Source organism: Labeo rohita, chromosome 13 (assembly GCF_022985175.1).
Source record: "Labeo rohita strain BAU-BD-2019 chromosome 13, IGBB_LRoh.1.0, whole genome shotgun sequence".
In the NCBI taxonomy this organism is placed as follows: Eukaryota; Metazoa; Chordata; class Actinopteri; order Cypriniformes; family Cyprinidae; genus Labeo; species Labeo rohita.
The window spans coordinates 13,001,625-13,019,465 of NC_066881.1; the positions used below are offsets into that span (position 1 = coordinate 13,001,625).

General features: G+C 36.3%; 1 protein-coding gene across 1 annotated transcript; it reads left to right on the forward strand.

Moving 5' to 3' along the window:
- Positions 1–5,670: 5,670 nt before the first annotated feature.
- pprc1 (PPARG related coactivator 1) lies at positions 5,671–16,980 on the forward strand. Its single transcript, XM_051126853.1, has 14 exons — positions 5,671–5,852; positions 8,007–8,141; positions 8,296–8,448; positions 8,567–8,629; positions 9,162–10,890; positions 10,962–11,015; positions 12,379–12,439; positions 12,721–12,785; positions 13,621–14,287; positions 14,399–14,602; positions 15,563–15,638; positions 15,732–15,853; positions 15,933–16,084; positions 16,487–16,980. Exons 1-14 carry the CDS (start codon positions 5,772–5,774, stop codon positions 16,585–16,587), a joined length of 3,663 nt encoding a protein of 1,220 aa, XP_050982810.1. The 5' UTR covers positions 5,671–5,771; the 3' UTR covers positions 16,588–16,980.
- The last annotated feature ends 861 nt before the right edge of the window (positions 16,981–17,841 follow it).

The following is a 17,841-nucleotide window of genomic DNA, read 5'->3' on the forward strand; positions in this document are numbered from 1 at the left end:
CTGAATTTTTAGCATCATTACTCCAGTAATATGATCCTTCAGAAATCATTTTAATATGCTGATTTGCTGATTATTATTATCATCATCATCATCAATATTTAAAACAGCTGAGCTGTTTTTTCAGGATTCTTTGATGAATAGAAAGATCCAAAGATCAGCATTTAACTGAAATAAAAAGCATTTGTAACATTATACACTATTCCATTCAAAAGCTTGGATCAAAAGCTTGGAGTCAGTATAATTTTTTTTTTTTTTGTAAGGAAAGTAATTTTTTTTAGCAAGGAAGCTTTAAATTGATCATTTGTGAGGTTACAAAAGATTTCTATTTCAGATAAATGCTGTTCTTCTGAACTTTCTATTCATCAAAGAAACCTGAAAAAATTCTGCTCAGCTATTTTCAACATAATAATAATAATAAATGTTTTTTGAGCAGCAAGTCAGAATAATAGAATGATTTCTGAAGGATCATGTGACTGGAGTAATGATACTAAAAAAATCAGCTTTGAAATCACAGGAATAAATTACATTTTAAAATGTATTCAAATAGAAAACAGTTATTTTAAATAGTAAAAATATTTTTAGATTTTAATGTTTTTGCGGTACTTTGGATGAAATAAATGCAGGCTTAGTGAGCAGAAGAGACTTCTTTAAAAAACATTAAAATCTTACTGTTCACAAACTTTTGACTGGTAGTGTATTTCACAATTTTTATCTTTATTTCTTATTTTCTTTGGAGTCAGTGTGTTTTTTTATGTTTTTGAAAGAAGCCTCTTATGCTTTCTTAAAGTAACAACAGCAACATTGTGAAATATTACATTTTAAAATATTTTTTTCTATTTTAATAAATTTTAAAATGTAATTTATTTTATGTGACACAAAGCTGAATTTTCTGCATCACTACTCCAGTCTTCAGTGTCACATGATCTTTCAAAAATAATCCTAAAATGCTGTTTTGCTGCTCAAAAAAATGTTAAAACACTTGTGCTGATTAATATTTTGTAGGGATGTGCAGTATATATGCTTTAAGAAAGAAAAAAATATGCATTTTTAGTAGATAACAAAATGTTAATTAAAAATGGAGTGACTTTTGGTCATCCATTGTGAGTGGCGCAGAGCATTTGTTGGGCCGATCGGCTTTAGAGGAATATAATGGAATTAATTTATCAGTGATCTGATTACAGAGATTCATTATGTGTGCTAATGGAATCATCTCACGGAGTTAACCCTTCGGATTACTCGCTAAAACATAATTACATTAATACTCCCATCCATCAACATCACCACGAAAGGCTGCGTTCAGTGAAATAACAAATTATTATTTAGAGTTTAAGATGCGTTCGAGACTGAGAGAGAATATGTGCATGTGTGCGAGCGTGCATGATTTCAATTCTAATTTGAGGCCATCTGGTGTCTCCAGTAGCTGCTGGCCTGCCCCGCTGCCCCATGGGATTACCATGAGGATGTCAGCGAAGCCACTATCGTCCTGATCTCAACAAAAGCTCTCCATGCACAAAGATGTTAATCAATCATTTATACAGATGTTTTGTTTGTGCACTCAACAAAGGCTGAATTTGACATGAATGCTCGTAATGTTCCTAATGGACAAATAGGTTTTTAAAAGCATTTTGTGCATTTATTTGATTGAAAACACAGTAATATTGCATAGACAGCAACGCAAATACCCCATTCAAGGACTAACAAGATAGTAAGGACATTGTTAAAATAGTCCATGTAACATCAGTGGTTCAACTTTAATTTTGTCCAGAAAAGTAATAAATCTTAATTTGTGTTCTGAAGATGAACGAAGGTCTTACAGGTTTAAGAACAACATGAGGGTGAGTAATCCCTTTAAATAATTATAAAGTATGTAAGGGTTATATTGAGAAATACTCTAATGTGCAAAGGGCAATAGATTTGTCATACAATTAATAAATAGAACATACCACAAAAGTGTCACAAAGACTGTGGTCAATACAACAGATGACACAGCATGGGTTCAACCAAAAATAAAGCTTACTTTTAATCTATAAAACAAGTTATTATAACTATAGCTTGATGTCATATAGCTGTGCTGTGTTTATTGAGGAAGGCGCTGCATCCTCTGCTGCCTGTCTGTCGTCTGACTAAGACAGGAAGAAAGAAGAATAACAAGAGATGGCACAGAGAGATAAAGAAAATAATGGGAGGGAGGGAATGAGAGCAGAAGAGAGAGAGGAGGAACGGAAGGAGGGAGTGTGACGAAGAGGCTGATGAAATGGATTTCCCCTCTTGTTGCCATGGCAACAGTGGTAGTGGATGAATGATTTTCAGTACAGTCGGGTAGCTGCGAGGAATAAAGAAGGAATAGAAGGAGGACAGCAGAAGCTTTAAAGAGATGTGGAGCAGCATTTCTTTGAGCCTGAAAATGTTCAGCGTAATTGCATTCGTCCACCCCCAGTGGAACAGACAGCTGTACTAAGAAACTGTAATTGCGGGTGAAAGATGCTGAGCAGTTTTTTTTTTTTTGAATGCAACCCACAAACACTGCTTACGCAAACAAAACCCTCAAGATGATGCAGTGACGTCCTGAATGCTCATACAGACATTCTGCTGAAACAATTCATTATTATTGGGGCCTGCTGTTAAATGTCAGTGAGGAACAAAATTCACGGCACACTGAAAGTATGAGAAGAGGATAACATACTGCACATATTAATAGTTAGCAGGGAGTCATTTCTCGTTTTGAATATACAAGCCAACAAAGACAACAACTAAAAAGGCAAATTTGGCAAGCTTTTGTATAAATAATTTTATGCTTTACTGCACTACTCTATTTGCAGTATTAATAACAGTCATAATTTGTGACTGTGATAATGAATGGTGCATGCTCTCAGCAGCTTCACACATACAAATAAATATAAATTTGGGTTTTGATTCATCTCAGTAGCCTAATAAAATCTGTTTTATCTTACACTAATGTGAGTCACCTCATGGGGGCTGACATATTGAGATCACATGACCAGCCGAATATTATGCACTTTATTTCACCATTAACTATGGTAGTTTATTTCCATGCAATTACTTAAGACTATTATGCTCAGAATTGCATGTCTGTATCTCGCTATTGTTAAGAAAGCTAACAGCTAACAATGTTGTGTTATAGACAATTTTGTGTTATGTTATAGACAATGTTGTTATAGACAATTAAGAATAACAATAAATGAACGTATGTCTTTGAGAAGTAGCTTCACTAGCATAAGGGTCAACAAAAAATAGTGAAACTTTAAAAGAGTGACAAGAACAAAATACATTTTGTTCAGTTAAAGAGATAGTTCACCCAAAAATGTAAAATCTGTCATTAATTACTCACCCTCATGTCGTTGGAAACCCATAAGACCTTTGAACATCTTTGGAACACAAATTAAGATATCATGGTACTATCAAGAACAACAAAGACTGACAAGGAAGAGAGGAAATCGTTGAATAAAATCGTTGTTTTCTTTGCGCACAAAAATTCTGCTCTCGTAGCTTCACAAGATTAAGGTTGAACCACTGATGTCAAATGGACTATTTTAACGATGTTCTTACTAATTTTCTGGGCCCTGAACATGTCAGTTAATGCGTTGCTGTCTCTGCCGGGTCAGAAACCTCTCAGATTTCATCAAAAATATCTTAATTTGTGTTCCAATGACGAACGAAGGTCTTACGAGTTTGGAACTACATGACGGAACGAGATGACATGATATAATTAATGACAGAATTTTCATTTTTGGGTGAACTATCCCTTTAATTGTTCACTAAAAGGCAAGGTAAGCAGTGGATGCCAAAGGCCAACCAAAACTTAATGGCGCCTTCTAGTGGAGCCCACTGCATTTTTACCTAGACAAGAAATGCTAATTCAGCTAGAAAGAAAGAGTCTGACCATCCATCTGATTGGAGAAACAGGAATTTATGAAATGTTAGAATTACTGATCTTTTTTTTAACTGAACAAAATTCTAGTGGCCTACAGAAAAAGAACATAAACAACAACAACAAAAAACCTAATAATAATAAGAAGGGTGAGGGTCTCATTCTAGTAACTTAAAAGTCCAAAACAGAGAGAATTTTGACAGTCTCTAGTCAGTCACGTATTAGACAGATTTTGCAAACAGCTTCAGTTCATTCTTCATTCTCTTAACCTTTATAAATTTACAGTCAGAAGTTTTTGAACACTAAGATTTTTAATGTTTTTTAAGGAAGTCTCTTCTGCTCACCAAGCCTTTGATTCAAAGTACAGCAAACATTTTGAAATATGTTTACTATTTAAAATAACTGCTTTCTACTTAAATATATTTTAAAATGTAATTTATTCCTGTGATTTCAAAGCTGAATTAGTATCATTACTCCAGTCACGTGATCCTTCAGAAATCATTCTAATATTCTGATTTGCTGCTCAAAAAACACTTATTATTATTATTATTATGTTGAAAACAGCTGAGTAGAATTTTTTGAGGTTTCTTTGATGAATAGAAAGTTCAGAAGAACAGCATTTATCTGAAATACACATCTTTTGTAACATTATAAATGTTAAAAATCATCATTTTTGAAAGCCAAAAAACTATACTGAGGCTCCAAGCTTTTGAATGGTTTAGTGTATAATGTTACAAAAGCTTATATTTCAGATAAATGCTGATCTCTGGATCTTTCTATTTATTAAAGAATCCTGAAAATATTTACTCAACGGTTTTAAATATTGATAATAATAATAATAAAAATGTTCCTTGAACAGCAAATCAGCATATTATAATAATTTCAGAAGGATCATGTGACTGGAGTAATGATGCTAAAAATGTAGCTTTGATCCCAGGAATAAATTACATTTTTTAAAATATTCAAATAGAAAGCATTTTTTTAAATAGTAAAAATATTTCACAATATTACTTCTTTGCTGCACTTTGGATCAAATAAATGCCGGGTTGGTGAGCAGAAGAGACTTCTAAACATTGACTGGTAGTGTACAACTATAAATAAAGTGTTTACTTAACAGAACCATGTAGGTTAACTGTAAATATGAAGCATGTGCCAAGTTCCAAAGTTACACTGATAAAATGACTGTATAGTATACTAACATAACTGGCCAAACTGCTGCACAAAACAACAGTGCACACTGAGGACATCTGCTGGCCACTCTTATCTGAACTTTTGCTAAATATGTAGCATAAACTGAATTACAGGACAAATTATTTAGTTGTTTTTAATGAACTGTGTCTTCTAATGCAATGTTTTTTATTACAAGTCTATGTATGCTTGTATGTTTATAAAATGGATACAGGAAGATAATTGTAATGTATCAAAATATGCCAAAGTATTCTTTCTACATGTTGCAAATATTTCAGTGTATATTTTATGTCTTTCTTCCCTATGTAATAACCCGCAAAAGCAATATGACACTTTTTTCATAATGTCTAGGTTCAGAGAAATCTGGAATTGATTGTTAAAAAAAACAAAAAGCTTCAGAAAGCTCACATATTTTTCCAAAAGTGAGTAAACATTGTGTTCAGAATAAAACATAACACATCAAATACACCGATTCAAACGTGTATATAATATAAGACGATAAATAACAAACGAGAAAAGAAAAAGTTGCACTTCTTACCTCACAGCCAACGAAATGAGTTCGCCAGGTCCGATGACGCATAATGGGGGCGGGACTATACGCGCTCAGTTGCCGGGAACGCAAATAGCACGTGTCTTGTAGCCGGCTGCTGCGCCTGCAGTTGATTCACGTTTTTCCACACAGTTGAGTTGTAAGATGGCGGCGCGGTGGGGAACAGGCGAGGAGATGTTAAAAGCCTGTAATACTCAAATGTTCTCACCGGTGAACCTTGACGAGGTAAGAACAGCGTTTATTGATATTTATACAGGGCTGCGCCAGAATGAAATTGTTGACATTTATCACTGTGTCAGATATTCGAGGCAAATAGGCGATGAAGTGCAAGACTTTGTGACACGTGGATGGTGATGGTGGGATAGCTTTTGCAGTTTTTCTTGCCATATGTGAGCTTATTTAAATAATGGTCGTAGGAAAAGCAACATTTAGTACTTTCCAAGTGTTGTTAGATTTGTTGCGTATCCATACTAAAGTCGCATGTCAATGTGTGAATGTACAAGTTTGCTCCTGTTAGCTGATGTTGCCATGCTTCTGCATTCCTATGAACTTACTCTATAACTCGAGACCAGTGATTCAACTACATATTCATTTCACATGTTCTTTATCTTTTTTAAAAAAAAATAGTTTTGCGTTTTGCAAGCCATACGTATATTGTTTTGGAATTTAATATGGTGATAAATAAACCTGTAATCAGGAATGAGCATGTCAGAGCTAAAGAAGAATGCTATTTTATTTAATGCATATGTTTGTATTATTATATCATATTAGTGACTTCCTAATACATATGTCTTTATTGATCAGATATGGCTTTCTTGTTGTTTGTTACATATTGGAGTGACTCACCCCCACGTGGTTCAGTCATTTTAAGAATGAAACTCCCAACTTGTATGCATGGATGGTCGTAAATTTTACTTTAAACATTTAACTTAAACTGCAGTTAATTGTTTTAGTACATTAGACCTGATAAAGTTAAAATGACAGATCACGATAGGTATTTCAACAGATGTCATCTGTCACTTAAGCTATATTATTTTTCATGCTAGCATATTAGAATTTCAGCTTCGTTTGGTTGCATTCATCATGTTTTAATGTCATATTTAGCACTGTCGTGACTGTGAAACACAAAGTTAGCCCCATGTCGTTCAATGCGGTTTGCGTTGATTCGCTGTCCAGCACGTGGTGCAGGTATGAGTGGGTCAGACGTGTTGGGCCGTGTGTATTTACTGACAGCAGCCTTTAATTCAGCCCCTGTTTAGGTTTTTAAACGAAAGTGGTTTGTCACAATTAAACTGGCGTGCTGATTTAATCTTGAAATCGCTTTTAAGAAAGCAACATGCTGGATTTGTTATAGCAAGGCGTGTTTTGAACTGTGCCGGTGTTGGGTTTGCCCAGTAATGCACTGCGGCAGTGACGTGATATGCCCAACACGTGGTTGTAATTTCAAATGAATTTTATTCAGTTATAAACTGAACATGCTTACGTTTCGTATTTCTCGTAATTAATATTAGTTCAAGTTTAGGCCTATGATAATTGGCTTGATTTTTTTTTATTTTTCAAGTTCAAATATTAAAACGATTCCTCAAAGGGAGTTGAGTATCAACAGTGTTTCACTTGAGTTCTGTTAATAATCATTATATGAGCTGTATTAACACCAAAGCTCAAAATAACATCAGCTGCTGCAGGACTGTCCAAGCAAGCATTGTTTTTACAAACTAGCCTACATTGTTTGAAGTTGTGCAATGTCCTTTTTTTTAAATACAGTAACATGAACTTGTCTACAGCCTCACCAAATGCATACCACCTTGTAGTGAATTATGGTTTTAGACTAGGAGTGTCCAAACTCAATCCTAGAAGGCCGCTGTCCTGCACAATTTAGCTGAAAGCCCAATTAAACACACCTGAACCAGCTAAACAAGCTTTTACTAAGCATACTAAAAAATTCCCGACAGGTGTGTTGAGGCAAGTTGGAGCTAAACTCTGTAAGACACTGGGCCCTCCAGTGTCTTGGGCTTTAGATGTGCATATAATTGTCAACGTTTCTAAAATATAAATATTAATATTTAATTTGTGTAGCATCAGCAATGCTGTCCAGTAAACTAATGGAAATGGATGCCTACAGTTTAGAATTTCAGTTGAAATGCTTTAGCTGTGGTTTGGATTGCTGATGGCGCAATACAAACCGAACATCGGAAGTCTATATGAAATATAAAAATGGACAGTTCTTAAAATAGACAAAACCAAGTCTGCTCTACTTTTTTTTTTTTTCTTTTTTTTTCTCATTCCAAAAGTAATTTCACTAAGATTTACATCACAGCAGAAGAAAAGAGTCACAACTCACTTCACTGCAGCTTTAAGTGGTTTATCTTTGTCTTGCAGGTGGAGATGCTTGAGGAAAGCTTCACTGCCAGTCTGGAGTATCCTGGCCTTAGCAATGGAGATGCTCTGGAGGCTTTACAAAGCTGCCTCGATCCTTCTATTTTGTCCATTTTTGAGGACAGCCCCACTGGAGAGGTTAATAAAGCTAATAAAGCCTTTTATAAACTGTCAACACAAGACTTGTTCATTGCATGAATGGCTTTCAATGCAATGTTTTGTTTGTTGAATGTTGTGACTTGTTTTGCTGTCACTCAGCACTGGGATTAAATAATAGTTTCCTCTGTTTCAGGTTAAAAGTAATATTGATGAGGAAAGTGAAGCGACGCTGCTCACAGCTCTGACTGAAATACTTGACAATGTTGATGATGAAAACCTGTCCCCTTTTGACACTCTACCAGATTCAGAGCTCTTCTCAGGGCAGAAGGGTCAGGAACACTCACCGGTGAGTTTTTAGCTGCTCTTAACCGTGTTAGGAATGCATTGGTTGTTTATTCTTATTATTTTTGTTTTAGAACTGCTTAATGATTTTTGAGATACTGATTTTCCTTTTTCCACTCTAGCTAAGAAAGTTCCTCACACGGCCTCCTCCAGAGTCAATTCATACAAGACAATTTCCTGGGAAGGTATTTAAGTTCTAAAGTCTTTGTTTTTGGAAGTGTCATCTGATGTAATTTAATTCATTTTTGATTGGCAGCACAACAGGTTTTAACTGGGGCTACACAATTTAGGATATTAATATGTGATGCTGGAACACAAAAACAGTCATAAGGGAATTATAATCATCTGAAAGCTGAATTAATAAGCTTTCCATTTATATATGGTTTGTTAGGACAGGACAGTATTTGGCCGAGATACAACTATTTGAAAATCAGCACCTGAGGGTGCAAAAAATCAAAATATTGAGAAAATCACCTTTAAAGTTGTCCAAATTAAGTTCTTAGTAATGCATATTACTAATCGAAAATTTTTTTTTTTTTTTAAGTTTTGAAATATTTACAGTACGAAAATGTACAAAATATCTTCATGGTACATGATCTTAATATCCTAATGATTTTTGGCATAAAAGAAAAATCGATAATTTTGACCCATACATACTACTATCAGTTCCTAACTTTACTGGCATAATGTAAGACTTTTTATGTTTTTGTTTTATAGAGTCTCCCACGAATGCAGAGAGTATCCCAACAGAACAGTGAAGGAGAAGAGGAGGAAGAAGGAGACACTAGTTTTTCAACCTCCCTAGCCAATATTGATTTGTCATCACTGGATGAATTTGACTGGGGCCTTCCTGTGTCTTTAGAGCAGGATGGAGAGAGTATGCCTGTTACTCTCAGTGATTTAGTGAAACACATGCACCCTTACTGCATGACGTTATGTTTGGAAGGAGAAGAGGGACAAGAGCATCTTCTGCCTGAGAGAGGTCTTGTGCTAGAAGTGGTTGATCAAGGAGAGCATGGAGAGCCCATCCTGGCAATCCCCGATCTCAGCATCCCTCTGTCTCACACAGACTCCGCAGAATGTGAACAAAGAGTACCAGAGACCATAGACGAGCCAGAACCAAAGCCTGAAGACAGTGCTGAAAAAATTCTACCTCCTTCTGAAGTATCTCTTGTGGAGGAGGAGAAAGAGGTTGTTAAGGTACGTAAAGGGAAAAAGAAACACAAACGTAAAGTTGAAGCCCCTCTGGTTGAACAAAGAGTTTTGAGAAGCTCAAAAGAGCCACAGAAGAAACTCCAAGAAGAACAAAAGAAGAAAAAGGTAACTTTCTCACCTGTGCTCTCATCGCCAGAGCCTGAAAAACCTAAACTTGATCGTCCAACAGAGTTTACAACCCTTAAACCGCTAGTTGAAAAGGAGGATATCACAACCCCTCAAGCTGACGCAAAAATCACTGACTCACAGCCAGAGAACAAACCTCTTGAAAAGTCTGTGGAGGAAGAGCCACCTTCAAAACAAGAGGCTGAACAGCCTGCTCCTTGTCAGCGTAATGAAACCAAGCCTAAACCTCTCAGTTTACAGCAATACCGTCTCCTCCGCCAGCAGAAGAAACCAGACCCGGTGGACAAAACAGAGGATTACAGCACTAAATGGCCCAAGTTGCCAGAACCGCCCAAAGAGCTTCCTCCAATACCCTGCCTGCCAGAACCCAACCCCAGAGATCCACGTAAAACCACGCATACTCCTGTTAAAAAAGATGTTGCACCTGAAGTCATGCCTGCTTGGCACCCAAGAGGCCCCGCTGCTCCCCCAACACCTGAAGCCTTACTCAACCCACCGGCTTCACTGATGGCTTCCTCAAAGAAACCTGCAACTTCTAAACCAACCCCTCCACCTTCAGAAACATCTAAAAGTTCACCCCAATCAGTCCACCCCTCTCCACAGAAACTATCTGCACCCAGCATGCCACAAAACACTATTCCTACTGAGACCTCTGCCCTAATCAGACATGTGGCTGAGGTGCCTCCTCCTACATCTGGAGGCTCTCAGGGTCTCAATGCACAGATTCATAAGGAATGTTTACATGAGAACCTCAATGCTGCTCCAGTGGCTCCATCCAAAGCTCCCTCAAGGCCTCAGATGATCACTACACAAGTTCAGAGCTCTCATAAACCTAGTGCTGCTGTGCCTGCAAAGAGCGAGCCCGAGCAGGTTGTTTTGGCCCCTGTGTCTGATCAAGCCAAAAACACCCTGCCAACTAATTCTAAAAAGCTGACCTCACGGTCACAGCCTCATGTTGCACCAATAGCTGCTCAGCCGTTTTTCTCGGCTCAAGTTCAGGCCAGAGTTGTTGAACTGGCAGAGCAGATGAGGATGGCTTCCTCTGAGATTCCCAAACCGAAGAACACCACCGTTGAGCTGATCGAGTCCTTCACAAGTGAAATCGGTGAGAACTTATTCATATGTTGTTAGGTAATAATATCTGTGGAGTGGTTTATAACAAATTTTTTCTTTTAGGCATTGAAGCTGCTGATCTTACAAGCCTCCTGGAGCAGTTTGAAGAGTCTCAGTGTAAGTGATATTATCTCTGAGCTCTTACTTTAAAAGTATTTGTTTACCAAAGAGGGTTGTTCAAATCATGCTACAAGACAAGCTGACTATGTGAAGGATGTTAATGCTGAGCACGGCAGAGCTTTCTTTGGAAGCGAGTGCCCTCTTAGTGAACACGTACACCCGTACTGCCATCTTTAGAATGCAGACCATTCGTTTGTAAGCAACTAGGCCACGCTAACATTTTGAGCTTGGAAAAAGTTGTCATTCCTGGAACGAAAGAATTTGTGTCTGTGTTGCCAGGTCAAGCGCAGATTGCAAGTACAGAGTTCACAATTAGACACGACTCTCTGGTTAGATTAGCCTTATCACAAAACCATGTTCATCTTATCTTGACGTTATAAGCATTCAGTTCAAAAGAGGTCAAGAGTTGTTTCCTTTTCCTGGTGGAGTTCTGTGTTGTTGTTTAACATTTTACTACAACAGTACAAGCCACATAGAATTACAGCATTACAAAGGTTATGCAGATTGAATATTTTTGGTAATTTCAATGAGAATCTGTGATCGGGAGTGTCGGTTAAGGGCAGAAATTCGCTGTGCTCTCCAACAAACCAACTAAAGCTGATTGATAGAGATGTCTTTATGAGCTGTGCTTTATCCACTTTATTCAACGCGGAAGTAAGCCTGTGGGTGAGACTTGGGTTTATTAGCGTGATAGGGAACTAACGAGAAGAATAACTTCGTGCTGTAAATGGTAAAACAGTTTACACTACAAACCAGAACATTAAAATAAAATGGTAGAACACAAGTTGCAAAATCAAGCAGCAAATACAGACTGTTTTATACAGCTAAAAATAGCTGGACGCGGATGAGACCGGAAGCTATATCTATATAATTTTATTTAAATTAATACAAATTTACAAATGGCCACACCCACTCTTACAGGAAAAATTAATAGCTATGCTATTAATAATAAACAGTTTTAATATCATGCACTTGAAGAATTGTGACTGTTCCTTTAAGAGAGGGCGTGGCTTCAATGAAAACAGCTGCTGTGTGCTCATGCTCATTGAACTGCTGGAATTCTGCCCTGTTAACAAAACCATTTTAAAACCAGTTGGCTGTCTTTGTTTGTGGACTTGCAGGGGCTGAAAACTGACGGTGTACCTATTAAACAAACATTTATCTTTAGTCTGCTGTTTCTCAGCTGTTGAGTAGGCAAATCCAGTGCATTTTTGTAGAGTATCACAATGCATTCTGTTGCTTGTGGCTGAGTTCTATCTAGCTAGATGCTGGACAATCTGATTGTTTAGGTTATTTTAAGGGTCTGTCCCATTTTCACTTCCTGTATTTGGTCATTCACAACCTTACTTTTTCTTTCCAGCCAAAGAAGAGCAGAGTGTACCGGAGGTCTGTGGTAGAGCAGCCGCTGTAGGAAACTCCAGGTGAGTATCATGAGGCGGAGTGATGGAGTTACCCTACAGCCCTTGCGCTGCTCTCGCACCAAACTCAGTGTTTGTGTGCGTGGCCCTAGGCTACTTTTCACCAAGACCTACCGAAACAAATGAAGCCCTCATCATGGCTTCAGAATGTGAAGGTGGATGGAGACAAACATAAGCTTAGCTTATGTTAGTCTGAACGATGTTTTAGCAACAATAATTCAGTGCTTATGACGGTGTTGCCACTGCTGGTTGTATTTATATGTATTTTTTTGTTTTGAATTCAGTTATGAGCAGGTGGAGACTAAGGCCGTGGAGAAAACCCGTAACCATGACCTGGGAAGCACAGCAGGTAAGGTCTTTTTGTGTGCTTGTGTTTGTTTTTAAATAAATGAATGTTTTGCGCAAAACTAGATGGTACTTTAAGTTATGTATGTATGTTATGTTTTAACCAAGGCAGCATTCATTCAATCAAAAAAATATATACGTATACACTGCCGTGCAAAAGTTTAGGATCAGTACATTTTTAATGTTTTGTACAAGTCTTTTTTGCTAATCAATGCTGCGTTTATTTGATTAAAAATACAGAAAAAAATAGTGGTTTTCTATATTCATATACTTTAAAATAGAATTTATTCCTGTGAGGCTAAGTTGAATTTTCAGCATCATTATTTCATTTCTAATATGCTGATTTATTATCAGTGTTGGAAACAGTTGTGCTGCTTATTTTTTGGAACCTTTGATACTTTTTCAGAATTCTTCAGAACATTTATTTAAAATAGAAATCTTTTGTAATATGCACTATAATAATCACTATCGTTCAAAGTTTGGGGTCAGTATTTTTTTTTCCACCCCCTCTTTCTTTCTTTTTCTTTCTTTAAAATAAATACATTTTAAAAAGTGGTAAAAGGTGGTAGTAAAGATTTCTATTTTGAAAAAATACTGTCCTTTTTAACTTTTTATTCATCAGAGAATCCTAAAAAAAAACTATCACAGGTTCCAAAAATATATTAGACAGCACAACAGATTCCAAAATTGATAATAAAGTAGCATTTTAGAGAAGCTTGTTCATTTAAAAATAATTGGCACATGGTTTGACTCAGTTTTAAGGCCACTGTATATAAAAACTGGTGTTTTAAGCTGCCTGTGAATGAAAGTAAATTTCTTTCAATTGACTCTTCCCATAGGTCTTACACCGCCTGCCACACCTCCACACCAGATGTGGAAGCCTATTGCGCCAGTTTCACTACTTGGGAAACCCAAGAAGTCAGAAGTCCTTAAACCAACTCCCAACAAGGCCATTCAGATAGAGGCGAGACCACTACCTTCAAACAAGTTGCGCAGCAAGCCTCAGACCCCTGCTACTGCTGGACAGTTTCAGCCTTTCTCCCTTGACCATGACTACTGCCTCCCTCCAAAAGATCTCCATCAAAATGAAATTGGAAGTCGGTGGAATGTCAAACAACAGCCTAGCATTGTTATTAAGACCGTTGAGCTGCCGCCCAACAAGCCAGTCCAGAACAGCATCTCCAAAACTTCATCAACTCCTTTAGTTACAGAAGAAACTCAGAGAAATGTCAGCCTCACTCATCCTTCTGCAGATAGAAGGTGTGCATTAAATAGCTCTGCCTTGGTGACTCCAGACGCCTCTCCAAACAGGCCTGACTCTGAAAGCTCTTTACTGGATGAAGCGAAATGCAACCAGGAGAAATCTGTGAACTACTCTGAACGCTCCTCCACACAGCACGAACAGGACAGAGGCCGCTTGAAACGAAGATACAGAACCCGGTCCTCTAGCAGCTCAGAATCCAGCTCTGAGTCCTCCTCCAGATCACGTTCACCACCTAGGAAAAGGTCAGCTTTGATATGGATATACACATTTATAATTCTTCGAAATTAATTTAGAATTCTGAAAGTACATCATTCTAGAGGATGTTGGCAAACGTGTGTTTTTACATTTTACAGATACAGTTCTCGTCACTCAAGCAGCAGATCCAGTTCATCATCTAGGTCTCGTTCCCGATCCAGCTCCAGGTCATTTTCCCCACCCCGCCGGCGACGGTATTCATATTCAAGCTCACGCTCTGGTTCCTGGAGCCGCAGCCGCTCGCGATCCAGATCCCGCTCTTCTGATTCACATGGACACCACCATTGGAAGAGTCATAGAAGGTGAGAACGTGCCAAGTTTCAGTGTTACTTTAGTAGCTTTAAGATACTATTATAGCTTTTTTTATCAACATTTTAAGTTAGTTTTTAGTTTTAGTAGATTTGTTGTTCTTATTTTTTTTTTATTAATGTTTTAGTTAATACATCAAGTTAAAATTACATAAAATAAGAGCACTTACACTAACAGTCAAAAGTGTTTTTAATTAAGTCTCTTCTGCTCACCAAGCCTGCATTTATTTGATCCAAAAAACAGCAAAAGCTGGAAAAATTTCAAATTATTTTTACTACTTAAAATAAGTTTTCTATTTGAATACATTTTAAAATGTATGTAATTTATTTATGTGATCAAAGCCAGATTTTCAGCATCATTACTCCAATCTTTAGTGTCACATGATCCTTCAGAAATCATTCTAATATGCTGATTTGCTGCTCAAGAAACATTTTGAATTTTATTATCAATGTTTAATACAGTTAAGTAAACTTTTTTTTTTTTTCAGGATTCTTTGATAAATAGAACCAAAGATTCAAAGAAACCTGAACAAATCCTACTTGGCTGTTTTCAACACAATAATAATAATAATAATAATAATAATAATAATAATAATAATAATAATAAAAAAAATGTTTTTGAGCAGCAAATCAGAATTTTAGAATTTAAAATATATTCAAATAGAAAAGTTATTTTAAATTGTAAAAATATTTCTAAATTTTGCTTATTTACTTTTTTTATGTACTTTGGATCAAATAAATGCAGTCTTCTTGAGCAGAAGAGACTTCTTTGGGGGGGAAAAAAATTTAAATCTTACTGTTAAACTTTTGACTGGTAGTGTGCCTTGGCAACTAGCTAAAATAAAGTGTTTACTTTTTATATTTTACTTCAACTATTGTGTGTTTTATGTCAAGTAACATGTTTTTATGGTTTTAGTTAATTATAAACCTTATGTGTTTTTATTTTATTGACAGCCCTAATCAGAGGTCTGGTTACCGGAATTCACAAAATTCCAGTGAGGATGTAAAAAGACGCAAGGAGAAAGCAATTGTGAGTATTTTAATCAAGAAAAATGTGTCTTTTAGATTTTTCTCAAAGGCATGTTGGTGATTTCTAACATAAAATTTGAAATGTGACATTCAGGAGGAGCGGAGAGTTGTTTATGTTGGACGGATTCGTGGAAGCATGACTCGTAAAGAGCTGAAGGAGCGTTTCTCATTCTTCGGAGAGATTGAGGAGTGTACTGTGCACTTTAGAGAAAATGGGTATGTCTTCTTTAAATTGTTTATTTGGTATATTGTTAACACTGAAAAAAGAATATTTCTAACGCACTTGTTATTTCAGGGACAACTATGGCTTTGTTACATACTACAGCAAGAAAGATGCATTTAATGCTATTGAAAATGGAAGCAAGCTGAGGGAGCAGAATGAACTTCCATTTGACCTGTGCTTTGGAGGCAGGAGGCAGTTCTGCAAGACCAGTTATGCTGATCTTGGTAAGCTTAGCTTCATGTCGGTTTCCAATCCATAAACATTTCTTACAGAAACACAAACTCAAAGTTTTTATTTACCTGGACATGAAAATAAACAGTTGGATAATTAAATTTTGGTAATTGTGTATCTGAACTCTTCATGCTGTTAAGGGTGTTGTGTTCTCTGGTGATAAAATTTAAAAGAGTCATAGTGAAGTTCTTTGGCAATGTGTAGCCTCTCCATTTCAAATAAAAAAAAATTACATATTGCTGCTATTGCATCACTTTTGGTTACAAGTATAATGCAACATGTTTCGGCCTTATATTTCCGGTTGGTGGAATCAGTGCATCACTCATTTACAGGCTTTGAAAATGTTCCTGTTAAAGCCTCCAGATGCTACAGTCTTTTTTTTTTATCTCTTTCAGATTCAAACAGGGAGTACGATCCTCAGCCTACAAAAGGCAAATTTGATGCACTAGACTTTGACACTTTACTCAAGCAAGCTCAGAGGAACCTGAAAAGGTAACGATTAGTCAAGCCGCAGGAGAGAAGACCGATTACCTCGGAGCAAAATGCTGCCCCACACTTCCAGTGTTGCCTCTCAATTACTGTTTTTGGTTGTTTTTGTTTGTTTTGTTTTTCTCTTTGTGTTTTTGTTTGTTTCTGCAAGTTTACACCTTCTATTGAAGTGAAGATTTGTAAGAAAAATCGAAAGTGCAAAAAAAAATCATGAAATATAATAACTGTGGAATGAAATAATAGAATTTTTTTAAAAGGATTAAATTTATTTAAATGTTTAATCTGAATTGCTGAATGTTAGATACATTTTAAAATGAATTGAATGGAAACATTATGTTGGGGAAATCAGGTTTATGATGCTGAATTTATTTCAACCTAAATAAACCTGACATGAAAATTGTCTTGTGTCTCTGAGATTAAAAATCAATGTGTCATTCTCTATTAAACAAACCTTTACAATAGATTCAGGCGACATTTGTGCCAACATCGTTCAAATGCGCAACATATTGATTAGTGTAGAAATACATGGGGTTGTGTTGATTTTACAGGAACGTTTAATTTAGATTAATTGCATATCATGTTAGTTTCATATGCGTGTGACTTTGCAGCACTTTCGAGTTGGTGTTAGGCTACGTGAGAATATGCTTTCTGTACGATTATATGATTGGAAATGAAGGCTAATAACAAAGTCATGAATCTGAAGCAGGTAGCCAGTGAGAAAGTTGCAGAGTCTTGCACAGAAATAAACAGTACACCATTATCACAAAAGATTCATGTTGCACTTTAACACACGCTTTAATGCAAGTGTCTTGTGTATTCATAAGTAACATCTAGATTATGGAGAATTTGGGCTTCCTAACTTGCCATATTCATTTGTTGCTGCTCAGTAACCTTTTTGATACATTTGTCACTGTGATGACTTAAAGGCATGTGGAAAGAGCTAGGGAGCAGAGAAGACAGGTTTTAGGGATGCTTTTATGATATCAACATAAATTAATAATTAGCTGTTCCTATAGAGATTTACCTCATTTTTCGACCATTGCTTTTAACAATAAACGCATGACATTCTATCATTTAACAGAGACAAAGCAGAAAATAAAAGATTTTCTTATTTTTATTGCATCACACCAGTCAAAACTATTTTTTTTATTACATTTTTTTTTTTTCCTGCTGTGATGCAAAAAAATAAACAGTTTTCTGTTTTTTCTCTGTTTAACTAGTCTTAAATTAAAAATTAGTCTTAAATTTTTCTTAAAATGAC